The sequence below is a fragment of the Dipteris shenzhenensis genome, chromosome 18 (genome assembly GCF_047967505.1).
Source record: "Dipteris shenzhenensis isolate YYH24624 ecotype China chromosome 18, Dip_SZ_1.0, whole genome shotgun sequence".
Classification (NCBI taxonomy): Eukaryota; Viridiplantae; Streptophyta; class Polypodiopsida; order Gleicheniales; family Dipteridaceae; genus Dipteris; species Dipteris shenzhenensis.
In genome coordinates this window covers 6,222,645-6,250,314 of record NC_141613.1, presented here as the reverse complement: position 1 = coordinate 6,250,314, position 27,670 = coordinate 6,222,645, and the positions used below count along the sequence as shown (strand labels likewise).

Below are 27,670 nucleotides of genomic sequence, written 5' to 3'. Positions count from 1 at the left end.
TCAGCTCAGAAGGTACATGAACATATGCAAGAGACCCAAAAACTCTCATGTGTGAAAGTGAAGGCTTCCTGCCTTTCCATGCTTCATAAGGTGTATTAGTCTTCAGTGCCCGTGTAGGTGATCTATTCAGCACATAGTTGGCACACATTACTGCATCAAGCCAAAATTTATTGGGCAAATACTTGGCCTTAAGCATGCATCTGGCCATCTCCATTGTGGACCTGTTTTTCCTTTCAGAAACAGGATTCTGCTGAGGAGTGTAAGGAGTAGTGCATGAGTGAATAATGCCTTGTGAAGACAGAAATGCGTCAAACTCCTTTGACATATACTCTCCCCCCTATCTGTGTTGAGGGTGACAAGCTTGCATCCTGATTCATTCTCAACCATATTCAGCCATCTCTAAAAGCATAAGAAAACTTCAGATTTGGCCTTTAAAGGATATACCCAGCAATATCTTGAGAAATCATCAATGAGAGTCATGAAATACTTATACCCCCCAATGGCATTTGTCCTCATTGGGCCACAGACATCACTGTGTACTAGCTGCAATTTCCTTTGTGAGAGTTTTGGACAATTCTTTTGAAAAAGAAATCGATGCATCTTACCCAAAAGACAACCCTCACACACATGTTTGAAAACTGTGTGAGTTTGAGGTACATCAGTTGCCATCTGTTGTGAATGTAGCTTTGCAAGAGCTCTATAATTGAGATGGCCCATTCTCTCATGCCAAAGATGACTTTCAGCAAGCTGTGAATCTGAAATAGCCAATGCTTCAATAGAAAGTGCAACTGAATGATGATCAAGGTGATAAAGCCCTTTTTGCAAAGTGCGAGTGAGAACTATGGCATTATCATCACAAAGATCATAAACTAGACATCTGTAGCCATCAAAAATTACTCTGAAACCTGAAGTAGCAATTGCTGAAATTGAAATCAAGTTGACTTCAATGCCAAGCACAAAAAGAACATTTGTCAGAGTGACAGGATGGCTTGAAATGGATGTGAGCTGCACATCTCCAACTCCTTTTACAGCATATGAAGCATTATTAGCACATGTAACAGTCCCCCCTCGAGGTGCATCAGCTAAAGAATGGAACAACTGTCTGCAAGATGTGACATGCTTGGAAGCACCAATATCAAAGTACCAGGACTGAGCATCATTAGCAGTAAAGAGTGCATCAGCTTTGGAGGGATCAAATGAGCAATGGACAGCCCATGCCCAATCATCCTGAAAATCATGTGCATGTGAAGCATCTTCTGGCTCATGGGATTCAATAGCATGAGAGGCATTAATTGTCAATCCTGCTTTCTTTTTCTCTGAAGCAATGTGCTTCCTGCATTCTGAAATGTCATGTCCAAGCTTGCGACAATAGTTGCATCTTTTCTTCTTTGACTTATCTGCTGTATTTTTAGATGCATGGGAGGAATTGCAGCTGCTATGCGCAGATTTTGGCTTGCCCATAGGCTTGGAAGCCTTGCCTCTTCCTGTCTGCTGTGAAGCAAATGCATGATCAGGAATAATGGCTTGTCTACTAGCTCTACTTTGCTCTTCCTGCAAAAGCAAAGTAACCAGCTGATCAAAAGAATAGTGGTCTGGATTACCCATGGCCACTAATCGAAGGGTTGTAGCAAACCCTTGATATGTATCTAGCAGTCCATTCAATGTGGTACTGACAAGCTGTGAATTTGGCACCACCTCATCAATGTTAGCAAGCTGTTCCATGAGGTCCTTGACCTTTGTTAGGTATGCATCCATAGAGTCACCTTCATTCATACTGACTTCCTGTAATTGCCTTCTCAAATATGCAACACGAGCTTCATTGCGAATCTAATAGAGAGAAGCCAATTTATCCCAAGCATCCTTTGCTCTCCTGCAGTACCGGATGTGTGGAATAATGATTCTCTTGCATGATAAAGCAATGCATGAATGTGCATTTGCATCTCTTGCATCCCATCTTGACTGTTCTTGAGTTGGAAGAGCAACAGCACGAGTGCTAGAGGAAGAGACATCAGGTGGAGTACCCCCTGCAGAAGGACCAGCAGTAGAGACAACCACTGTAGCATTGGCTGGCCTCAGATCAGCCCCAGAAACAATATTCCACAAATGCTTTGTTTCATGAGATAAGACCACATCGGATAGTTGGTGCCATCCAACTTATCATCTTCACGAAGAACTCCAAATAAATCTTGATTGTTCCCAGCCATAGCAAATGTGATACCCTGAAAAAGACCTGAAAACCCAAAAGCCTCAAGGCTATCACTACAAAAAGCTGGCTGTCCAAAAATGACAGCAAATATCTGCAAATTTCTGACCCAAATCAAAGGGCAAATGCAGATCTGACCCAAATGTGACTGTGACAGACAATGTTCACTGCAAAAACAGCAAATCTGGCAAAAGCCCCAAATTTAATGACAGCAAATAGGCCAAAAAGAGGGCAAATGCAGAAAAGCCCCAAATTTTGCTGAAATTTTTGCAAATGTGACCCAATGTATGCAAATCTGACTCAATGTCCTGCAAAAGTGACTCGATGTCTGAAAATCTGGCTCAATGTCCTGCAAATATGACTCAATGTACTGCAATCAAAAAGAAATTGCAGACCAAATCCCGATTCTCTAGTGTTCTTGCAAGAAGTTGCAACTAGAGGAGATGAAAGGTATTGAAAGCCTAAATTTGCCAATGTCCTGCAAAAGACTTCACATGTGCCAAACCTGTACGGAACTCTCGGGACAAGTACGAGCTGTACAGAACATGTACGGTGTAGTTGTACAGATAACGCACGATTGTACGAAAAGTGCAACGCAATGGAGCACAGTACGGCGCAGTATAGACACACTAGAGTTCAAAGTAAGGAATTCTGTAAGCAAGCCAAGAGGGATAGAATGGATACAGCCCAACCCAAGGATAAAAACCGTATAGGTGCGGTACGTAACAGGTATTGTGTACGGGATCCAACGTACGGTGGTGCAGATATGTACGGAGGTACGGCTGTACGGCCGGTACAAACCCGATCAGTAGGAGACGAGTCAACCTAGCTCTGATACCACTGTAGGATCGATAGGCAAAGACAGAGAGAGAGTGCAGGTAGCAAAAGAGTCGCACGATAGTTCAGCTGTCACATCAAACTTAGATGATGAATAAATCTAAGTACAAGGTACTTGTACCTAGACCTAGGACTAAGTGTCCTAGGTGTCACATAGGACTAAGTGTCCTAGGTGGCCTAAAAGGCACTAACACTACAAGTGCCTACACTTATGCCTACAAGGCACATACCATGGCCTATAGGGCATCACTAGAACCACCAGAAGATGGCCTACAGCTGAGCTGAACAGAAATAAAGCGTTATAACAGCAAAATCGGAGTACAAGGATGAGAAGGAAAAGTACAAGATGAAGACCAAAGATGCACACCAACTTGCATCCGAAAATATTTTGTTTGATATCATTGCAAAAAGAACATGGAATATAGGAATCATTGAATAGGAAATGGATCTAGTCTTTTTAGAGAATGTGAAAGCATTCTCTACAGTCGGACTCTAAATTTGCAGAGAGGGGTGAGTAAGAAGAATCAAGAGCATGCAAGGAAGAAATAGCTTGCAATCAAGCTTCAATGTTTTGTACATTCAAACCCCATGCATATAAAGATAGATAGACAGATAGATGGGTTGATCATAGCAGAGATGGTCTAATTTTGAAAAGATGTAGCTGGGTATTTCGAGGACACTCATTGCAACCTTGATGTGTGACTCCTGAACAAATGGTGGCTTATGAATTATTTGCAAACATAGATAGTGTTTTGAAGCCGCAGATACTGCCATTCTAGCGACATAATGCTATTAAATGGTTTTACAGTCAAGTCATACATATAAAACATTTGTACATGCAACAGTTGTCTCCGGGGCACCTCTCACAGTAGATTCTTAAGCCAGCACACTGACATTTATGAACTGAAGATCAAGGGAGCCCCCGACTCGGCAATAAGTTGGCAAGCTAATATTTGATATTTATCAGCATATGGCATCTCTTGTATCGTATCATGCATCCAAAAGTTTAAACTTTTGATGATTGCCATAACACAATATTGCTTTACTCAGCTTCAAAGAGCAGCTTTGTTACACTAAAAGCAAGGCACAAAGACGATGATGATGATTTTAAAAGGGACCACCTTGCTTATCCACCAGGTTGATTGCCACAGTGATTGACAAAGACGCTCAAGGTAGAAGCGTATAGAGGGATTGTCCAACATCAAGACATGGACACTTTCAATTTGAAACTGAGAGTAACATTTTTTATTTTATTTTTTTTGGAAGGGGGGGGGGATGTCAGTAACAGAACTTGTTAACAAGACACATGATTGTTGACATGAGTCTATTATTTCATTCATAAGATCCCTCCAAAAATGTACACCTCTATCTGCAGAAACCTTCGCAAAATGAAGCGTTCAAAAAGTGCAGATATGCAATGCAGGCAATACCTGAAGACATGGAAGCACGGGAGGCTTTCGTTGCTGAAGAAAATGTATACACATCAGAACATACCTGCAAAAGGAAAAAAAAAGGGAATGGCCATTCAGTCTTAAGAAGCATTTCCCTTTTCGGAGAGCAAGTCGACACCATTGCAAGGGGGGGGAAACAAGAGGAGAAAAGGGCAAACAGAAGGCAAGAGACACATCAGAACATACCAAAAAAGGAATGGTCATTCAGGCTTCAGAAGCCTTTCCCTTTACTGGGAGCATTTCTACAACATTGCAAGGGAAAAAACAAGAGGGAGAAAGGGCGAACAGAAGGCAAGGGGCAGGGGGTGGGTAAGATTCACTATTCATCAACCGTTTTCATATAGAAGTTGTTCACGAGCAAAAAACTGTACATTTGCACTATTGTCCATGAAGAGCTCATGATATGCGTGACAGTACCTGTACTGGCCATGTTGAGAATAGAAAAAAGGGTAAGGACAATAAATATTGCAAGTATAGATATACCTTCATAAGACTAGAATATATCCAATCTTACAAATTATAATTTTCTTAGGAACAAGCGAAAGAACAAAGGAAAGAAGGGAGTTTGTAAGAAACTTTAGACAAAATTATGAGTAAATGAGAAAGATAAAAAATGAAATAAATAAAAATAAAACTGACCTAGGAAGCAAAGCTACCCTTATGTTCTCATCAGAACCCAAGGATAAGCTGCCATCTGGGTGTGAAAAGATTCAAGAATCTCTTGGGTTTCGAAAGATAATAAATATTGCAAAAAAAACATGAGCACAAAGTTGCAGCAAGTGCATCACATAGACATCTATATACCTCACAAGGCTGGATCTTACATAATGAATCATTAGAAAAATAAACGAATGCTTCATGCTTATCTCATCCCTGGCAGAAATTTCTTTTTGACATACCAAGCACTGAATTTCCTTGACCTTAATACCACCAACATGACCTCAACAATAAAACCAGCATTCTGGTTAATCACATGCATCACCTCTATCATTGTAACAGGCACATGAGCTAAGCTAATCTCTGATTAGCCTGTACAACTCTTGCTAAGGTGAAGCGTGACTGAACTGTAGTAGACTCTAACTCTGGGCATGCATTTCCATGGATAAGTGCAGAGAACTAGTGAGAAGCAACTGCCCCCCACCATAGCATATTCCTTCTATTGATTGAAGAGACAAAAGGCTGCTGTTACAACTGTTGGTAAAGGCTGGGAGTCTTCCTGAAGGGGAAGAATGGAGAGAGGCAATCACCTTTTCTCCTACTACACAACTGGCGAATAGAGAGCACTACGCTAAATCCGAGGATTACTAGAATTCGAGCGAGGTGGTGGTTCGAGCGAAGACTTTCATAAATTTTGACATTCTAGTGTGATGATTTATGTTCAAAAAGTATCATGCATTGCTTACTTTTATGGTGGTTGTCCTACCCATGATATTAGGAGTAATCAATTGTCTTACATATAAACAACAATTTCTAAAAATGTCTGGCTATGTTTTTGCAAGGGTCAAGGAAGGAGGAGGGGTTGAAGAAAGGGGTCAAAGGATGTGTTTTTCTTGTGCAATTTCCATTTTCAAGGAAAAATAATAATGGGAGGAGGAGCCTCCCAAGAGACCCCGATATCGCGGCCTCTTGGGAGGCTCCTCCCGCCAATTTTATTTGGGCCATAACTTGGTCAATCAGACTCCAAATATGGTCACGTTTGTAGTCAGAATGATCAGAAAGGAAAAGGGTGGCATTCATAACCTAGCTGCTGCTGCTCCCCGCTCCTCTTGCTGCCCTCCTTCCTGCTCCCCTCCTTGCTGCCCCCTCCCTCCCCTCCCCCCTACCTACTGCTCCCCCCGACTCCCCTCCCTCGCTGCTGCAGCCCCCCCCCGCCCCCACTCTCTGCCTCCTCCCCCGCACGCTGCCTCCTCCCTCCCCTCCCCCCTACCTACTGCTCCCCCCGCCTCCCCCCTGGTTCCCCTCCCTCGCTGCTGCAGCCCCCCCCCGAACGCTGCCTCCTCCCTCCCCTCCCCCCTACCTGCTCCCCCCCCTCTCCTCCACCCCTCCTCTCCTCTATCCTCCCCTCCTCTCCCTTCCTCCTCTCCTCTTGCTGCCCCCCCTCTCTCTTTGCTGACTCCTCCTCTCCTTGCTCATTCCCCTCTCTCCCACCTTCCTTTCACCCTCTCCCTTCATTTGGAGTACCCTATTCTCCTTTAGGGGTCTCCTAGGCTTCAGGAAAGCAGACGGAGTTCTTCTTTGTGTTTGAATCGGCCTTTCCCACCTCGATTGACGAATGGGTTCCCACTCAGTCAATCCGTTACCGCCACACCGGCCGCGAGAACCATCACTTTCTCAAAAGACGAGCTGCAGCAGTTGCAAAAGGATTTGGAGCATGGGTGTTCCACGACTCTCTTCGCACACATCCATGGCTCCCACCCCTCCAGGTCACAAGCTAGAGATTGGATGCTTGTGGCACTTTCCCAGGACCTCGCCCCCCACCTTAAGGATGTTCGTTTGTTGGGACGAGGTTTCTTTCAGGTGTGCCTAGATTCCCCGAACGTCACGAGAGACCTGCTACAAGCCAGGTTTCTATTTCTAAGCTACAAGAGGATTTTTTTGTTTCCCTTTCAACTGGGCTTTGAAGAGGACAAGCACGGAGTTTCTGTTTTCATCAAGTTCCCTGGTCTCCCCTCAGTTTATCACCGGCTTCTTTCAGTTATTGGCGAGAGGTTTGGTGTGGTAGCAGAGATCCCCCCTCTTCCTGGTGAGCCCTCTTCGACTACTAAGGCAGTCAGGATGGATGGGGTACCCAAGGTTAGGATCATTGTCTAGGACCCTAATATTTTAGATGACCACATCATGCTACAGCGACCCGATGGGTCTTTCTTCCGCCAGAGATTTGAGGTTGCAGGTCGTCAGGACCAGTGCAGGATTTGCAAATCTTCGAGACACTTCGCCAGAGATTGGCCAAAGAAGAAAAAGAGGCCTAGAAAGCAACCAGCTCGTACTAGCTTATGACAAAAAGCAGGAGCGGGACCTGCCGCTCCACAGGCACCACCTCAAACTCGGGCTTCCCCCCCTCCTAGGACTACTCGAGTCCCTCCTACACCCCGCACCACCTCTGGCCCACGGTGGGTTTCGGTCGCGATTAGGCCCTCTACTTCAGATCACACCTCCACCGCTTCGGAGGCTACCCCCTTGGAGCCTCGGGAGGAGACTAGTGTTCAGAAGCCTTGTTCGACTCTACCCCAGGATCAAGCTGTACCTTCCTCAGCAGCACCTTCCTCAACAGCCCAGGTTGTTGGCACCTCATCCGCAGCACTTCTTAATCAGGACTCAGTACAGGTGCCTCTTTCTATGGATAGAGGGAAGGGGGTCTTACATTCTCTCCCTGCTTCAGTAGGAATCCTTCGTAACCCCCTCCCCAGGACTCGCACAGCGGAAGTACTTTTCTGCTCTGGAGGACCTCTCTAACCTCCCAGATGATGATTTTGTACCTTCCACTTTCGGAGAGCCAGTTATCGGCATCCCTTTTGAGAGATCTTTCTCTCTCTCACATGTGGACTTTCCTCCCCTTGGACCTCGTGTGTATGGCAAGAGGTCAGCTCCGGTGGAGGGTTCTTTTTTCGCCACCAGGTCGGGTAAGGTATTCCAACCCGCTTCCTCCCGCCAATGAGGATAGCCAATTGGAATATACAACGATTGGGCGGCATCCCTCATCACCGTCGCAGACAACTGATCAGAAATCAGCTCCATCCAGGTGTTTCAGGTGGTTTCCTAGACATTCTTTTTCTTCAGCAACACAAACCGGATGTCAGAGATTGCTCCAAGTCAGGTAAGCTGCTTTCAGGCCGGACTTTTTAGCTTCCTGCCTTGGGAACCAGAGGAGGTACATGCATATCAGTTTCAGATTCCATTCTCCCTCTAGTCATTGGACACGGTACCATAACCCCCTCCAAGGCCCAGTGGGTTTTACTTCTGATTGACGGACGTAAGGTTGGTTTCCTCAATCTCTATGCTCCGAACAACAGAGGGGACCGTGTTTTGTTTTGGAAAGAGTTGCTCTCGTGGGTTGACATTGCAGATTCGTGGATTATTGGAGGTGACTTCAACATGGTTGAGGCACCTTCTGATAAGCAAGGGGGCAGAGAAGGTGGTATTCATTCCCTCGAGAGAGCAGCTTGGGATGCCTTCTTGTTCAGGTTCAGTGGCAAAGATGTTTGGTCAGATGATGCATTTCATGTTCAGTCTCAGTCACTTTTGTTTTCATGGTCGAACCATAGGGTGCACATGCCTATCCATGCCCGGATTGACAGATTCTATGTGGATGACTGGGCTCTTGATAGAGGGGGGACAGTTTGCATTGCACTTGGGGTTTCCACTTCCGACCATTTTTCGATAGTTTTGTCCATCTCAAAGCCCCATCTGAGAGGACGGTCTCACAGTATCAGGATCCCCGATGCCTTATACACGGATGAGACTCTCTCAGAGGCAGTCTTGGAGATCTGGGTTTCTCACATGCAGGGGGGGTAGCCGGTCCTTCACATGTGGCCACAGCACTTACCAGTATCAGCGACTTTTATCACTTCATTGCTAGTGCTCGGCGAGGTGAGGTACTAAGGCGGGAGGTTGGTATCTGCCGGCAGTTGGCAGCCTTGCAGAGGAGCTCTGCTACTGGCACTAAAAATGTAGAAGGCTGATGAGGCTGAATGAAAGAGTAGAATGGAGGGATGGCCCTTTCATAGGCTGGGGCTGTCCAGGATCTGGCTGACATATCATTGAGGCCAACTAGGCTAGTGTATGGCCCTTCTGGACATTTCACAGACCTGACCTGCTGTAGGGTTCCCTTGCATTGCTATGCAGCCATCCAACCTGTCTGTAGCAGACCCGACCAGGGCTTAGCAGACCCAACATGGTCTGGGCCTATGTATAACCTAATCTACTCCCCTGCTGTAGATCTGCTGCACGGCCCCAGGATGATGTGGCAGTCTGCATAGCTGCCACAGGGGGCTCCCCTGCTGCTCTCAACTCTGCCTCCTGATGTGGCAGTAAAACGGCCTGGCTGCTCTGTTTTGCTGCTTTTCCGCCCACAGATGATGTTGCAGCATGATTGGCTTCACGTGGGGCCTGTTGGTGCTGATGGAGCCCTGAAGCAGCCCCATCGGGTGGCTGCCATGTGCCCAAGGCTCATATCACCACATAAGAGTATGTCATCAGCTGAGGATGCAATTTAGGGGACATTGAAAGCCTCCTTGTAGGCTGAAAGGAGGTAAGGATCATCTGAGAAAAAATCCTCATCAACCCATGGTTCCTTGTGAGAGCCCTGGAGCTTGAATATGACTGCATACAAGCAGTGTCATTTGCCAGTGCATTTCTTGAACCTGTGAAGCAGAATCTGATCGGGCTCAACCACAACTATGTTGTCAGAATCTGCTCGGGCTCAACCACCTCTGTGTTGTCAATGATCTTGAGCTGCTCCACCTCTGGTATCTCTTTAATGCTGGTCCCACATTTGGCTTAAGCCATGACACATGAGACACTGGATGCATCATCCATGTCTTGGGTACCTAAAAAACTTCATAGCTACATCATTGATAACCTGAATGATGGGGAATGGTCTAAAACTCCGATGGGACAGCTTCCAGCACGTCTTCTCAAGCTGCTTGAGTCTATTCTTCGTAAGGTAGACCACACCACATCTCTATGTGCTGGTGGCCTGAGTGTAGTAAACCTCTTGTGCTTTGGCTATCATCCCCTTCAGTGACTACAGAATCTGCTCATAGATTTCCGAAATCCGGTCTGCTTCCTAAATGGAATTGAATTTCTTTCCAAAGTGTGTTTCATAGGGAGTCGCATTTCAGTACGTCAAAGGCCAGATGATTATAAATCTCTGTATGGCCATCTCTGACTGTGGATGAAAACTGTTGGAGAAATTCATAATAAATAAATGAAAAAAGTAAATCTGGACATCATGGGAAAAGTAGGCCTAGTCTCAGACGAATTTTTCATATTCCTATTTCATTTTTGTTGAAGGATCTAATAAGGTAGGCAACCAGCATAGTTTGTCTGCGAAGAGGAGAGACAGATCTTAGATGACTACAAAGATTGCTTCCTACAAAACTTGCCCAAGAGCCCACCACCAAAGAGACCTGCAGAATTTGCCATAAGTTTAATACACCACAGCATGACAAGATTTGAACGAGGATGAGGAGGAGCATAGAGGGCATTTGAAGGTAGTGTAGCAGATTCCGTTCCTCATAAATGCAAAGAAGAGTGAATTCTTCCTTTCAGAGTAACCTTTTCTTGGTCATGAAGAAATTGAGATGCATCTAGATAAGTTGAAGGCGATTCTTGAGTAGCCAGACCTAAAAAATGTGAATGCTTTCTTAGGACAAAAGTTTGAGATTTAGCTTGCTTAGGTTCCTCCCTGCTCAAGTCCTGCCACTAGCACCCCTCCTCTGCATCCCCATTGCCTCCCCCCCCCTTGCCCCGACCTTGCCTTTTTTCCCCCACTTGCACCGCCCCTGCTTTGCCCCTTCCTCCTGTTCACAGCTGGTCGCCGGCTGCCTTTGTGGCCTGCTTGTTTGCTGGCTGTAAGTCCGTCACTGGGCTGTAGCGAGGCCCAGCACTGCCTTGCCGCCCTCCTGCTTGTGCAAGGATGGCAGCTTTCACCAGGGCTTTGAGGCTCCCTAGCCGCTGCTGCTGTTCTTCTACCCCATACCCCCTTTTTCAATCCTTTTCAAGCTGCCTTTTGACACCGTGAAGGCCTTTTGGGGTGCCTATAGGCTGCAGGCTCTCCCCCCCCCCTTGTTAAAAATAGAGGATAGAATCACTCACACCTCACACTCCCGATCTAGCTCATACAACACTCAAAGAGACGGACAGAGAGAAAGCAAAACTCAGATATATTCATCCACAATAGTGGGCAGACAAAAGCTCAAGAGATGAGCGTATACAACAGCCAACAGATGCTGTCCAAGATGCTGAGCCTACTCCTCTCCCTGCGCACTTGCCTGTGCAACACTTGTCTGTGCAGGTGATACGAAATGAAGGGGGGAGAGGGGGCCTTTTATAGGCCTATTGCTGGGCTGAAGAAACCGACCAGCAGGGGGTCAGCCCCCCTGCTTGCAGCACCGACTTTCTGAGCCCCTCCACCAACCAGGCTGGTCGGCCTTTTGAAGGCTGAACTGGCCGGCTTGGGCCAAGGCCTATATATTGGCCCGTGTACCCAGCACATGGGCTGTTGGACGCAGTCCGTAGGCCCTGCCTATTGCTGCTCCAGGAGTCGCCTAGAATGCCGCGCCATTCTTCCTTGCTGTGTGGGTTCAAGCCAAGTAGGTGCTCTGCCCTGTTCTTCCCCTACCCCCCTATAGTCTCCTGCCCCCTTGTCCCCTCAAATTGGGGGCTCAGAGGTGGGGCAGCGACTTTTCTAACACCCCCTCTCAATGACACAACTATGGGCCGATCCCCATGCGTCGAATGAGGTGTTCCATCTGCTCCCTGGGAAGGGCCTTCGTGAAGACATCTTAGATGTTGTCGTTGGTCGGGCAGTACATCAACTCTATGACTTCTTCGTCGATGAGTTCTCGAACAAAGTGGTAGTGGACCTCAATGTGCTTCGTCCATGCGTGAAACACGGGGTTGTTGGCGATCGCTATGCAAATCTAGTTGTCGCACATAACCACGGTCGCATCTTCTTAGGCCACATTCATGTCCTCCAAGATCCACCTCAGCCACAATGCTTCGCATGCCGCTGTACAAGCAGCCATGTACTCCGTCTCTGTAGATGAAAGGGCGACAGTAGGTTGTTTCTTACTCAGCCATGACACAGCTCCTGATGAGAAAGAAAGATATATTTACGCCCTCAGGAGGCCTCGCCGGCCTATGGGACAAACACACACCAAAACATCACTTATAGATTAAGAGTCTCTTGTGAGTGTATATAGCACTCGCAGAGTTATTATAGGTTAACTACAGTCTATTACCAATGATAATCAGCCAGCATTACATCAGTTTAAGACTGAGAGTCTTTAGGCTTGGATTTGAAGTCTCTTAAAAGTGTTTTTCCATCTCTGTAAACAGCCCATTTTCCTTCCTTTCGAGCATTCTTCACTTTAGCCAATTTAGTGGCCTTCATTTTGAGCTGAGTTGGGGTGAGATCCTCTGCTATCCATATTTTAGTGCCTTTCAGCTTATTGGTTTGCCAAGAATCTTGCTTCTTTTCATCTTGTTCGGATCCCATTCTAGTTGTGGGGTTCTTTCCATGATATTTTCCTGTTTTTCCTTTTGAGTTCCTTCAAACCAGCCCTCTGGTAGCCCCCCTACGGAGGGGCTAGCGGGAGAGAGGCTGAGCGGAGGGGCTAGCGGGAGAGAGAGGTGGCGGCTAGCGGGGGGGGGGGGGAGAAGAAGAAGAAGAAGAATATATTATCGTCCTCTGAAGACCAAAACCGGCCTATGGGACCTGAGCAATACAATATCACAAGTACATGAAAGCTCCTCCCGAAGATGGGAGGGTGGAAAGAGAAACCACCTTCTAGGATTCAGGTGGATTCCTATGCTTGAAGAGCTTATACACAAATGTTCCTAAAGCTGAAGGTGACCCTTTATGCAGCAAATCAGCCAGTTTGTTATGTCCCTCAAGGAGGTGATTGAACTCTTCCCTAATGTGTGCATAGTGAGAGAGAGAGAGAGAGAGAGAGAGAGAGAGAGAGAGAGAGAGGAAGGCGAGGGGGGGGCGAGAGAGAGTAAGAAACAATATCTAGAGGTCGATCTCCGGGTATCAATATCACCTGCCCAATCACTTTTGCAAAAACCTCCCAACTCAATGCCTCTCGTATAAGTGATGCTCGGAGCTTGCTTCAAAACTGCTGGAGTCCCCGTCCACAGCAACCTCGGTCCTTGCAAATGATGGACCATAGTGATTGCCGAGTTTCCTAAGTCTTGCCAGAGGAGATTCTTCTAGAGACCATGGATGGTGGCAAGTTCAGACAAAGGATCAAGGTCTCAAGGCAGCCCCACTCGCAACCTCAACTAGGACAGCATCAGGAGAGCTGCGAGGATAGACCTCCCCACACAAACAAACAATAGCGCAAGTCATAGACCCTTAGGTTGAGCCAACCAAGGGCTTTTGGATTCGCATGGACTGCAAAACACCTGGCAAGAGAGCTACGAAAAACCAAAGATGTGCACGTCAACGACACCAAGCGAGCACGAGGTCCATATCAACCTCCCCCACCTATGAGGAGTAGACAGAGAGGGCCCCCTCGAGACATCCTCCAACATCTTTTTTATCTTCCACCTAGCACCTCAGGGTTCCCAGCTAATTGAGAAGTATCCCTTGGAGCCAAGTGTTACCGGTCCAGCCAACCTAGCTCTGGTAGGTCCATCTCCGGTAACACTACGGGCTCCAACACCCTCATCCCGATTGAAACCACATCTGTGAAGCCCTTAAGGCTAGGCGGCATTTGTCAAGGCCTTTATGGCCATGCCACATAATCAAGTTCCGACCACTGCCGTAGGCATTTTAGCGGCCAGTAGTTTAAATGACCGGCATATATCTAGATGAATCGAGGAACATGCCCAAACTCATCAACGCCAACAGTGGTTGTAGACCATTGTATAAACATATGTTCTCACTCATACACACACCCACACATACTTGAGCATCCATTTATACAAGGTCATTGTACTGTGTTTATATCGGCACTCTAGAGGTGGATGGCAAACTCAGCCATGACGAAGGCTAGCAATAAAGGAGAAGGCTAATTAAAAAGTAGTCCAAACTCTCTTCATTCAAGTGACAACTGCGTGAAGACTAAACGATTTCATTTTAGTCTCCCCCAGACGAGCATCTAAATGTAGTTGATAGGGCAACGCACCACTTAAGATAGAAAGCATTATCGCAATCCCAGTAGACATCATCACAAGTCATGAATGACCGTTGGCGGGAAAGGAGGTTTATAGGGCACATTGCCCCATTGTAAAGAGGTTGTTTAACTTACAATTGCTTTTTGTAATACAAAGTATTCTCAGCTTTGTGACCTCCCACGTTGAGTGGTTGGACTCCACGGTCGTGTAGTAGATGTATTCTTTATGCAAAGCTCCTAACTTTTCTTTCAGCTATTTGTTGTATTTCTGTTCTTTCTGTTCTACATCTGACAGTGTGTATTTAAGTTGCGACCCGACCCGACCCGAAACACGAGTTTCTCCAGAATAACCCCAAACCTTGTCAGTCTATACGAGGTGGATGTCGTAGCCATACTTAATAGTAACCACTTTCCCCAAGAATCAACACTGCTCACAAAGAGCACGGACAAAGAGAATGATTCCAACATTCTACTACCAGATGATGGCATGCCCAACAATCCTGCCCTCCGAACACCTACTCAAGCAGAGCAAGCCTTTGATCACAAACTTCAACATTCCCAACATGTCAAAGAAGATGACCTGTCTTGGCTCGGCCTCCAACCACAAAATTGTCCTGTCAGTACCCAACGTACTCCTAAATTCCAGTCAGACCTCCAGGTCCTCCTCGATTCCTTTATCAACATTTTCACCTGGAGTTACATTGATATAAAGGGCATCGATCCTTAATTTTCCAGCACCGGATTGTGCTCAAGGATGATGCTAAGCCAGTCTGATAGCAGAGATATCAGATGAACCCCAATTATGTCCAGAAGGTAACAAAAGCAATCAACAAGCTGTTGCAAGTGGGCTTCATATATCCCATTGACCGGGCCACGTGGATTTCTCTGATCGTCATCGTCCCCAAGAAGAAGAAGAATAAGCTGCGTGTTTGTGGATTACTACCAGCTCAATGCAGCCACCGTGACCGACCCTTTCCCATACCCCTTCCTCGATTTTGTACTCAATGTTGTAGCCGGCCATGATGTATTAATTTCTCGATGGGTTCAGTGGTTACAACCAAGTACGCATGGCTGAGGAAGAACAAGAGAAGACTACATTGATTATCAAGAATGCACCGTTGGTGTTCTAACACCTTGTACAAGAAATTTTTTATAAGTACTTAACATCCTTCATGAACATTTTCTTGGACGACTTCAGTGTTTTCAGTGCCCAAGTAGAGCACCTTCATCAACTCCATCTATATGCCGAGCAGCCCAACTGTCACTCAATCCGACAAAATGTGTCGTTGCTGTCGCGGGGACGTGAATCTCATGTGCAAATAACACATAGTGCAATTTCAATCTTATGACAGTCACAAGGTTGAAAACAATAAACTCCACCATGCATAGCAGGGATGACATCCCCACTGACGTCATCAGCACCCAATGCATGATTGTTTAAAAGTGGCAATGTGTGCACGCGAGATACATAGGATATGGACATAATGGTCCAAACATAAGCATACAGCGGAAGCAAGGATTTACAGGACTAGTTACACTAAACATAAAGGCCAAATCAGGCTGAAGCATAGAAAGTACAAAGTTACTCCCAAGCCATGCTCTCTAACTGAAGTGTAGCCTTCACAACTTGAATGAATTGGAGGGGTGCCACCCCTACTTATAGAAGAGAGGAGTACCCTGTAGACCAGCAACCACAAGGCCTTCACAATTCCTCAAGGTGGCTGACGAGTGAATGAATGAGAAGGGGCCCTACTTATAGAAGACGGAAGTACCATGTAGCAAGGCCCGCGTAGTTCAGCTCCCATGCCACATGACCAACATGGCACATTTGCCCCAACCAGGGCCAACCATCTGGGGTAGACCAAGGGCACTTTCAGCCAACAGGCCAGGTGGTATACGCCAGATGGCAACGTGGACAAAATGTGGCAGGACTAGACAATATATACCACCTGTCCTTGGTCCATCTGAATGGCAGGCCCCATGCTTGGCCTGCCTGGCATTGTGCTTGGCACATGACTGATATCTGGAACAACTCGGTTCTCAGATCTTGTCGTTGTGTGCTCACTGGATTCACCTCATGTGGAGGCCCTACAGATTGGCAAGTAAGGATTGACCTAGAACCGAGAGGATGCATTGTTGTTATTCCCTTCGACTCTTGCTCTTCCACAGGCTATTCTTCTATCACTGCCCTCTTTCCTCCTAGATATTTCAATAATTAATTTTCAAAGATTCTCAAAATGTGATGCCACATACTCTCTTCAATGTCACATTATCTTTAAGTACATCCATATTCAAGCAACATAGGCATTTCATTGCCAATGCTCAAGCCCTAGCTTCAAGCTTTGAGCACACTACTTCAACAAAAGAACGTCATATCTATGCTGATAAATATCACTCAGAACTAATTAGCTTGATCCCTACAATGCCAATTGACCATAGGAGACCCCTAACCCATTTCAAGCACATGAGTTTAGAAAGAAAGTAACCGGGCTCATGACTACACATTAAAATCCCCAAACAAAAGGAAATGAAAATTATCGAAAACGATCAATCAGCCAATTAAAAGTCCCTAAGAGCAAGAAAGGAAGAAGAGCATCAGTAATATTGAAAAAACATACGCATAGCTGGAAAGAGTGCCCCGATATGTTTCGTTCACTTGACGACGCTTAGCCCAATGCTTCACAATGAAAGCTAATTGCCGCAATCGAACATCAATCTGTGCATAATCACGTAGAAGTCTCGTATTCACAACAGCAAGCATGTTGTTGATACAGACATCACATGATATGCCAGTTTTTGGATCTGAGTACTTCACAATGGGAACTCTTGCGTGGGTTAATGCCTGCATGACAAGTTGTACAACAGCCTGCTTTTAACCTTGACTCAACAGAAGTGCTTCCAGTTTCAGAGCATCGAGCCCAATTCGTGACCACACCATTTTCAAAGCCTTCAAAGTAGACAATTTCCACTCTGCATGATCATGAAAAGCCTAGAAAATAAATATTGTAATAGAAGGCAATCAAAGGAGGCAAGAACCCAGGACCAAATGCCAAGGCTACCTGAACATTCTGCATATGGTTGGCTCGGAGTATTTCTGCTAGTCTTGTAACTAACTCAGGTTTGCTTGAATGTTCTCCATTGACAGAGAGGCATATGTCAATGTCACTGTTGCATACTCCAAAAGCATTTGCACATGACCCAAACAAATAAAGACGAGCCTCGGGCCAGTTTTGGGAGACAAGCTCATCCAGAGATGAGAAAAGTTGATTCCTCCTTAATTCCTCATCTTTGAGGGGTATCAATGACTGGAAAATGGACAGCAACTGACCAGTGCATTCTTCCATGTCAGGACGATTCAAAACATCTCTTTTGGGAAATCTGCTTATAAGTTGCCTCGCTGGATGAGTGCCTCCATGCAAATCAAAGCTGAAGTCCTGCATGATGTAATGAAACTCGATTAAACAATATCAATTTGTCAAGCACAATTCCAAATTCACTTTTCAACCACTTCAAAGGTCTGTTGCAATCTCACCTTAGAAACAAAAGAACCCCCAGGTTTGTGCCCAGTGTGTTTTTTCTCCTCTGCTTCATTATCATTGTCAAGCTCCAAAAACCCCAGACAACCCAAAATTGTTTCCTCATCCTCCTCTTCCACGTCATCTTTACAGTCTGCAGAACTTTCATTCTGCTCCGCCAGATTGAAAGGGGGTTCCATCTCCGCATACCCAACTCTCTCACCTCGAGCTGTATATGGCAGGCTTCGCAAAGCCTGCTTTGACTGCTCTGTGGCCGAGCTAGGTGCAGAGTCCAAGTTGGTGTCCGACGGCAAACCTATATCACCTTGCTGAAGTAAGGATTGGTTTTTTGTTCTTGAATCTAAGTACTGTGGTTCTGCGTGATTTGCAGCTCCAAGCTGCTTTAGCCGCCATTCCTGAGATTGTCCTCTTCTTTTCTTGGGGTCATCACGTGGCTTCTGAACATTAGCACCTTCCTCAAATTTACTCCTTCCTGCAGTTTCTGGAAGCCTGAGATCCAAATTGTCTGCAACTTCAGCCTTGCTTAGAAATTCCTCGACAGCATTTTTCTCTCTAACGACGGCTACCCAGTGTCCCGAACCATTCCTATTGGTTCCTTTCCCAGCTCCGTCGGCTTTATAAAGGCCATTTTGTCTTCCATGTTTCGCCTTGTTCCGCAAACTGGTTCCATGCATGCCCTCCGGTTCGAGAACCTTGACTAAGCCATCGCTACCAATCCGATGGTTGGCATCCGGTACTTTTCTTTGCTCGCTAGCCAAATGGTCTGCTACATGATCATTCATCGAAGCATTCCATCCGTCCCAATCTCCCTTAGCTGCTGAAGTCTCCTGGTGGACTCTCTTCTGGGAGCCTGGCATGCTTCCGAATCCATCGCACTCGATTTTAACGGTGGCACCACAACTGGACGAGTCGATTTCTATCTTCTGTTGCACTGACGCGTCAAGAACGTGTGCGCCTGAGCTTCCAACCACCACGGACTGCGTTGAACGAAAAGCCTGAATCTCACAGACCCCTTGATGACATAATTCAGAACCCAAGGAGGAGCCGCGCTCAACCAAAGAGCGTGAAGGAAGTGAAGCTGTACAGCCTTCTCCAACCCCTTCCGTCGTGTTGCACGAGAGTGGCTCCTCGTCGTGAGTGATCGGACCGTAGTCCTTCCCAGCAAGGACCGCCTTCGACACTCTAGCAAAGTCAGAGTGTCCTGCCGCTGACAAGGAAACCTCTCGATCCAACCCCGATAAATTGACGCACGGAGCGAGATGGGTGTCTCTTGGATGCTCGCCGCTAGCAACGAAGAGGGCAAATGATTGCGGCACTTGCACAGTCGAAGCTGCGGGTGGTCCTGGCCAAGACTCGATGTCCGGTCCCAACCTCCGCCCGGGCAGGGAGCTATTAGGCCAAGGGATATCATGCACCCTTTGAGGGTTCGAAAACCCGGCATGCGAGAGAAACAGAGGCGGGGGAGGGGGATGATGAATATATGGGTGGTGATCCCCTGGAAACTGCGAGTATGGATACGGACGAGGTTGAAAATGCTCAATTGTGTTCCGGGAAGGCTGATGAATCGCCGGGCGGAGCAGAGGATCCAACGGGGAAGGTAAGAGACGATCGAGAGGAGGTCTGAGAGCGATATAATCAGGACGAGGAAGCGGGGGAGGATGAATCGAAGCATCAAAGGGGGAGGAAGCAGGAACTGACCAAACGAGAGGACGCTGATGATGATGATGATGATGATCGTGGAGGTGCAAGCCCGCTATTGTCTTATCGGAGCGGAGGGCTGAGAGGGGGTGACAGGGACCGAGGGCAGCAACGGCAGGGTCGCGGAGGTGCAAAGCGGACTGGTCGTCGATGAGGGGGGAGGCATCGGGAGCGCCATCGAAGCTGGAGGAAGAGCTGAAGGTGCCACTGCTGTGGTTACTGGAGCTGGTGCTAATGCCATCGCCGTTACGCTGGAGGAGGTGGAGGAGGAAATCGCCATTGCGGGGGGTGGGGGGGTTGGGGTTGGGGGAAGCCATGGCGATGGAGATGGAGATGGAGATGGAGATGGAGATGATGGCTAGCGATGGAAGGTGCAGAGGAGAAGGAAGACGAAGAAGAAGAAACCGCCATAGCCAGCTTCACATGAGCTTGGAATGGTACACAACGCAACGGAGTCCATCTCCACCAAAAAGAACACACCAACCAGACGAACCACATATAACTTACAAAAAACTATACACTCTTCCATAGATTTGGCATTTCGCCCCTTAGATTCGCCTTTCTCTCATCTTCCCATGCTCCCCTTGTGTTTTGCTTTTCCCATCACTTATATGTATGTTCATGAACAAGAAAATTTGTCACGCTCTCACATGTTCGCACCCGACCGTCCGTTCGATCGAGCGGAAGAACTTGGTGCATGTGTCCAGGGTTAAATGCTTTCATATATGATGATGTGTCAGGAAACCCATCCTTGCCCCATTGCCATCGAGAGGCCTTTTACCTCGGGTAAAACTGGCAAGCGGCTAAGGAGGGGTGGTAAAGGAAGGGGGTTTCATGAAAGTCATTGAAATTTTAATAAATCTATGAATTAGTCGATTTCGCTTTATAACATGCTGCCCAGTAGGCTTGCCCAATATTCATTCCATTGTTGTTGTTGATCCTGCTAATCTATACTTAAGAGGATGAATTGGAACTATAGACCCATGGCCTTGCTAAAAATTATTAAAAGGGAGGAGGGGATGGGTGCATCAAGAGGGGGGGGTTGGTTTATTTTTTATTCTCGATTTCTCTTCATCTCATCTTTAAAGAATTTCCAACCTAATAATCAAAACTCTCTTCCAACAAGAGGACCTTTTTGGTTTACTAGCCTCACCCACCAATCCTCTTCTTCCGGAGACTTCCTTCGGCATGTATAAAAATGGAGGTCTAGAGTCTCATTGCCAAGATCGTCTGATTGAAATCAACAAACACCTACTGAAAGTGAATACCTTTAGGGCTTGCATCAGTATCTGGGGCTTGCTCAGTGCCGATACATAAACAATTAAATACTTCGCCCATCGATCCAAAGCAATACATGTGCTTATAGTCATTTTGTAGTATTATAATTGTGTATTTCCAGTGACTTTGAGTAGGAGAATGCAAGGTATAGTCTCTTGGTTCCACCAACTAAGCCAGCACACTATGGCATCCTTCTTGCATGGACTGTAAGTAGCATCTATCATCTATCTCTATAGTGTGCTTTGGTGTGTTAAAAGACGATGACCTTAGCTTTGAAAGTTCTTCCAGAAATGGGTGCTTGTTTATGTCAAATGGTCCTCATCTGAAATTGTGAGCTCCCAATGAATAGGTTTGTTCCTTATCCATCAAGTGGACTACGATCCTTGAAGTTTTTGTGGCATGAAGATTTGGAGCACCTGTCGCTACTATTTTGCAGTTACTGGATTCAAGAGGGCAACTTTGCTTTTAAACTTAGCAACAATGTTCTTGAGCCAACGAGTCTTAATGCGAAGAGAAGCACTTAGCTTGGCTTACTTTGGGTCCATAGCTTTAGCTTGGTTCTTTGATTATAAAAGCCAAGCATAGAGGAAAATTGTTAATTGGCTCTTCCTATCTGAATCCAAAAGGACTCCCATGCATACAAGGCACACTCTGCTCTCTAATCTGCCCCTACTCTATAGCAAGGTACTCCTGAATCCAAGAATCCATAGGTTGTCTCTGCTTTTTTACAGGGCTACTAACTACCATGTCAAAGGCTCATCTATTTGAGAATCTCATATCTCCTAGTACTAGGGATGGTTTGATAAAAATCAACCCCCCTATGTGTTGAAGCTCTATCTACTGTCTCGACGGTTGCCAAACAGATGTCTATGATGGTTTCAGGGTTGCCTTCAATACACTCTACAAAGGGCCACCTTGTCACGGCTATTCCTATTGTGGTCTGTTCTCTCATAGAAGATTCCCATAAGGTTTTGTTTGTCTACTACTGACTAAAAAAATTATCAACTCTATTTCAATGCATGTCGTCGTCAGGCTACTGTAAGAGGCTATTGTTTTGTGATTGCCAAAGAATTGAAGGTCTTTGGTTTTCCATACAACGTCAAGTGAATTTGTTATTGGCATCTGCAGGTTCCATTACTGTCACTTCTGTTAATCACCATGGTGATTTTTCATCTGCCAGCCAATAGTTATGGAGCAAGAACTTCATCAAGGTTGTAATCTATTCTCTACTACTGCGTGTAGAATGCTTCTATGGTGCGTAAATCAATTAAGAATAGCTCAAAAAGAGAGAAATGCAATTAAAATCCTATGTTTTATTCACGAGTAGTGATGCGGCATACATTAATTTTTGGCCCCTTTCTTTTTTTCCTAAGGTGCAAGTCAACTATATAGTTGACTAGGCTGTTTAGCCCTTGTTTTCATGGATCGGTCATTTCAAAGGGGAGCTGCAATTATGGCTGTAATTGTTTCTTTCTTCCTTGGGTGTTAATGACCCAAGAACTTTTATTGGCAAGCATGTGCAAACATGGCAAAGTTCCATTTGTGATTGGCTCCTCCACCCACCCTTTGGGGCTTCAATTTTGTTGCTATGTAGGAGAGGAAAAGTGAACTCCTATATTATTTGATCTCATGGTGAGGGAACATATGTTTCATATGATGGAGGAGTAGTTGGGACCCCAGGGTAGGGAATTGTGGATTACTCATGGGGACACGACTATCTAGAAGTTGGGTCTTTTTCCATTATACAAATGCAAACTTGGCGTAGCAGTAGTTGTGCTTTGGGTTGGGCTGGAGGTTTAGCTTTCTCAGACATTACAATGGTGTGCTAGCAGGCTTGAGATAGATCTTCCCTTTGCAATGTAATGGGTTCAGAAGGTAGGCATCAAGCACGTCATGCCTCTGATGCGTTGTTCCATGAAGGATAACTATTCTCCTTCCAAACCCCCTTTGAAGTCACAAAAATCCATGGTTATTGTGTAGGCTCCCACCCATGAGACATCCTTGTTCTCCAACCCCCCTCCTCCCCATGAGTTTGAACATGGGGAGTTGGAATATGGATAGACTCTTCAGCAATAGCCACAACAATTCATACTTTGTTAGGAGTTCCAAAGGGTTGTTGGTAGGATAGAAACTGGAGTTTTTATTGATTTAGGATAATAATTTCTCTGCATTAAAATCAGTCACATATCAATTTCTTGGAGTTGTAGAGGGTTGTTGGTAGGATAGGAAATGGAGTTTTTATTGATTTAGGAGAATATGTTGTCAACATTGAATATCAGTCATCTAGAATGAGCAATGCACAATTGTTGCCATAGGTTTGTGGGACTCTAAGCTTCCTGATCATGTGTTTGCAATGAATCCCATGTTGTTTGAGCTATGTAGCAAGATTGCAATACATCTAGGAAATAATATCAAGGAAAAGGCTCAAGGGAAGAAGTCTTCATCCACCTCGTCCGAGGTATCATAAACCATGAGGGCCCCAAGTATGGGTGAAGCCAAAGAGGAAGCCACGATTGCTAAAGGCATGAACATGGAGGAGTTGGCTACCAACCTATTAAATTAGCTAAGCCAACAGTTGAAAGGGGGAACAATGAAGGAAGTCATAAGTAACCCTCATCTATTTCCAAGGCATGATAATGTGTGGTGTGGGGTATGTATAGGCAAGCATCCGATGAGTACCCTCACCTTAGAGCAAGCATATCACCAATGAGTGACTCGCATTAGGGCAAGGCCTGCACTCTATTGTGGCCAATGTGTGCATTGGGTAAATCATGATATGTCACAATGTCATTATCGTAAGGTGATTCCTCAAACCGTGTATCAACCGAGGCCATAGCTAGCCCTCCCTACACTACCTAATTTGGTGCAATTTACCATTCACGATATAATGCCTACTAACAAGGGGGCAATTTAGGACACATAATGTGGGGTATGTATAGGCAATGAGTGCCCTCACCTTAGAGCAAGCATATCACCAATGAGTGACCTTGCATTAGGGCAAGGCCTGCACTCTGCTGTGGCCATTGTGTGCATTGGGTAAATCATGATATGTCACAATGTCATTTCGTAAGGTGATTCCTCAAACCATGTATCAACTGAGGCCATAGCTAGCCCTCCCTACACTACCTAATTTGGTGCAATTTGCCATTCACGATATAATGCCTACTAACAAGGGGGCAATTTAGGACACATAATGTTTTGTTACCCCCACTAGTATTGGGACCTCACCGACCACCACGGCACATCACTTCCATGAATCAAGAGTTAGTGAAACACCTACCCAGTGAGTGGGAAGACTACTACTAGGAGCATAGTGGAATCATACTCCTAGTATGATGAGAATGCGAGTCGATCTGGCATCAGAAGTCATTATATTATGCGTACATACCAGTCTACTAGATGGCTCCTATATCTCAAAAGGTGAGAGATATGCACACCTTGAAAAGGAGACCACTAATTCAATGCTATACGTGTGAAGGTAATGAGTGCCCATACAATGGAGCAACTAGTCTTCCGGCCTCCTATTTTAAATGTTCAAGAAATTATTGCTTAAAGGACTATCCCTACAATAATACCCCAACCACACCAACCACATGGCCCCTTCAAACACACCAACAACAAGGTGCATTTGGTATGAAGTTGACCACCTCTATAAGCACTACTCAATGTGGAAGACCAGCAATGCTAGCTATTGTGCCTAAGAGTGTGAGCCTTATTCTACTTAGCATTGAGAGAGGCTAGGTGTCCTCTATATCCTTGAATGTAACTATGAGGTTGAAGGCCAAAGCCTTGAATAAAGAGCTGCGTAAGCAAGCAAAAAGAGACAAGACTAGTATGTCCCAACCTAGAGAGGCAACTTGATCTATACATGGGAAATGCTAAAGGCACCACTGATATTGGAAAGGGACATGATAAGTTAATCATCCAAGATGATTTTGATGAAGACACTGCCATCCTAGCCACATCATCTTCTTTTAGTGTGGCCTGATCAAAGAAGTTGAGGAATCGCTAAGAACCCTTGTCCAAGCTAGAGTGATAATTCCCAAGGGTCATGATGAGAATACCCAAACACCTTGGTAGAGAAACAATGCGTCATTGAGGTGCAAAACTTTGTGTACAAGTGCCAATAAAAGTTTGAGCAAAGACTTAGCGCTCGAAAGAGTGGAAGAGGAAATTACCTCATGCTCTTTAACAGAGGGTTCCACACTAATGCAATGAATATTTGAAGAAGACCTTGCTTTGTAACAACAACAACATGTCCTTCTATGGATTTGAAGAGCCAGAATCAATCGGCTTGGAACTAGTCACTAGACCCTGGGACATTGCTAGATTGGCCTCGTTCCTATCCATCGAGTTAAAGATTCCCATTGCAACACTATTATGGGGTCCTACTCTGTGGAAAGACCTCTTCGATTGGATGCATGGGCATATAGTAGCTCCTAAGCTCATTGATCTTGAGATGGTCCAATCCCTTAATAAACCCCAAAGGTACTAGTCGACAAATTGGGCCAGTACTTTGAGAGTGATGATACACATGTAGTGCTACCCATATCCTACCATGATAAATAAGAAACGGCAATCTTGGATGGAGGAGATGGTGTTAGCATCATCATCAAACAATGTTGGGCAAAGTGAGGAAAACCCCACATGGACAATAACTCCTTGATGGTGAAATTGGCTAACAGACCTAAATCTCAATTAGTGGGGGTACTAAAGGACACTAAAATCAAAACTTTTTCCCTCTCATATTGGGTGTGCTTTGTTGTTATGGACTTCCACAACCATCCAATTTGTACAAAATCATAGTGGGCAAATCTGTCTTGCATATGGTAGGATTGGTCCATGACTGGAACTCCAATGTGATTTACCTACGAAAGGATGAGCAAGCTATGAGGGTGAATCTCCAAACTTGGAAGGCTCACCCTATGTCCATAATAAATTTATTTGTAGTAGTTGAATCTGATACCACCAATAGCTTAACATTGGAAATGTGTTCAAAGCTTATAAGGAAGAGGACAACATGAAGAGTCCTAAAGACTCTTGGTGTGCTCCTTTACGTACGGGCCTCACGAAATTGGATACGTACACTAGCCATAATAGATTTGCCGATTGCTAAAAAGGAACTCAGATTATACACCTTGAAAATGAACAACCTACCACCATTACACCTTTTACACCATAAGAGTGGTACTACCTTGAAATTGGACTTGCAATTGATAACTCCATTGATACTAAGAAGATAGGCATTACTTCATCTCAACTTTGGGTGGAGCTGACATCAGCTGGTGCAACATGCCGAATCCAAGTCTTGGCAGATGGTCAAGCAACCAATAACCTCATCTCTTGGGAAACATTAAAACATCTCGGTCTAGTACTCCTTGAAGTATGTGATTCTCAAATTCAATCCATAGGAGGTACCTCAATAAAAGTTGCTAGCTCTTTAGTGGTGATTGCTTTGATGGACAATCACCTTGTGCCTTGAAAGTTTTTTTATATTTCTTTTATATTCAAGCATCAACATCAACATCTACTTCCACCTCCCAAACTCTACAAGAGCCTCACCAGCAAAGATGACAAAGAAAAAGAACTTGATCTACTTTGGCAACTACATAAGAACCTTCCTTAGTGAGAGGAACTTGGCATCAAGCTTCATGGCAGCTATACAAGGACTTATCACACCAACCACCCCAGACATAATGGAAGTGACACAAGAACCTTCCAATGTGAATGACAAATTATCTTCACGGACAACTTCTTAGAAGCAATTTGGGCTCAGCAAAAATATAAGATCTTTGAGATATTGTGGTCCTACTCACATTTGTTACAAAGAACATATATCACTTTATTACGTGACGATACAATGGAAGTTGAACATGTGGCACAAGAAACCTGGATCATGAAGGAAATTAACAAAGGTACAAGAAAGTTGGGATTAGGAAGAAACTACTGCAAGCTCAAGGATATTACAATGACAACATGCAAATGTGGATCCCTAAGCATCATCAACATAGTAGCACACCTTCTCTTGCTTGGCTAAAGAGCAAATTTTCTCCTCTTTAGCCACAACAACAATGAGAGGGGAGACCCTACACCAACAATAAAGAATGCATTGACAATAGTTTCATAAGAACTTGCTCCTAAAAAAGGAATGGTGCCACAAGAACCTACTGTAAGGTCCACAAAGGGCAAGGCAATGGTAGCTCAAAGGCCTTGATGACGTTCCCCAACAAGTAATTACAAAACAAGTCCTTCAATGTGACATTCAATTCACCTCAATAGCAGTAAACTTACAAGAGCCTGCCACATAAGAAGCTGCTATGATAGAAGATAGCAAAGGCCCTAAAAAAATATTGCCACCATGGGAAGAACATCCTCACCAATAAGGTCCCCATTGGTGTCTTGATGACAGCTCTTCCCAGCAATTACTGAACTATGATGAAGGCATGAATAATAGAGTCAACTCATAAAAAAGTCTGCAAACCTAATTACTTCATCAAGATCAAGGGCTAGTCGAGGTTATATCAACAACCAGTGTCCTAAGGCACTTGTCTATCAATGGAACAATAAGTGATTCTACACCAATAGCTCCAAAGGTTGAGTTTGATTGCACGTGTTAGTTTTGTATTTTTCTACTTCTTTCTCTAAAAGGTCACAAGTACTTAGTTTTGATCCATCCACTTAATGTTTAGCCACTACAACTGCTCATGCCCTGCAATGCCTACTCATTGAAAGCTAGTGTTAGAAGCAACACATCACCAGCCAAAATATTGATCCTACTAGCAACCATTTGAATCCACTAAAAATCTTGAAGCAATGTAGCCA

The 27,670-nt window shown here is 45.3% G+C and overlaps 1 protein-coding gene across 3 annotated transcripts in view; it reads right to left on the bottom strand.

The window, feature by feature from the left end:
- The window catches only part of LOC147890737 (Nucleotidyltransferase family protein), a 28,357-nt gene extending 8,331 nt beyond the window's left edge, over window positions 1–20,026 (bottom strand). For all 3 annotated transcript variants that reach the window (XM_087389452.1, XM_087389453.1, XM_087389454.1), the window contains exons 1-4: window positions 17,869–20,026; window positions 17,396–17,770; window positions 16,955–17,178; window positions 4,471–4,534 (exon numbers count right to left, since the gene is read on the bottom strand). In XM_087389452.1, the coding sequence (XP_087245578.1) occupies window positions 4,471–4,534; window positions 16,955–17,178; window positions 17,396–17,770; window positions 17,869–19,887 (2,682 nt within the window). In that variant the 5' untranslated portion in view covers window positions 19,888–20,026. The remainder of the gene's footprint in view (window positions 1–4,470; window positions 4,535–16,954; window positions 17,179–17,395; window positions 17,771–17,868) is intronic.
- Window positions 20,027–27,670: the final 7,644 nt, after the last annotated feature.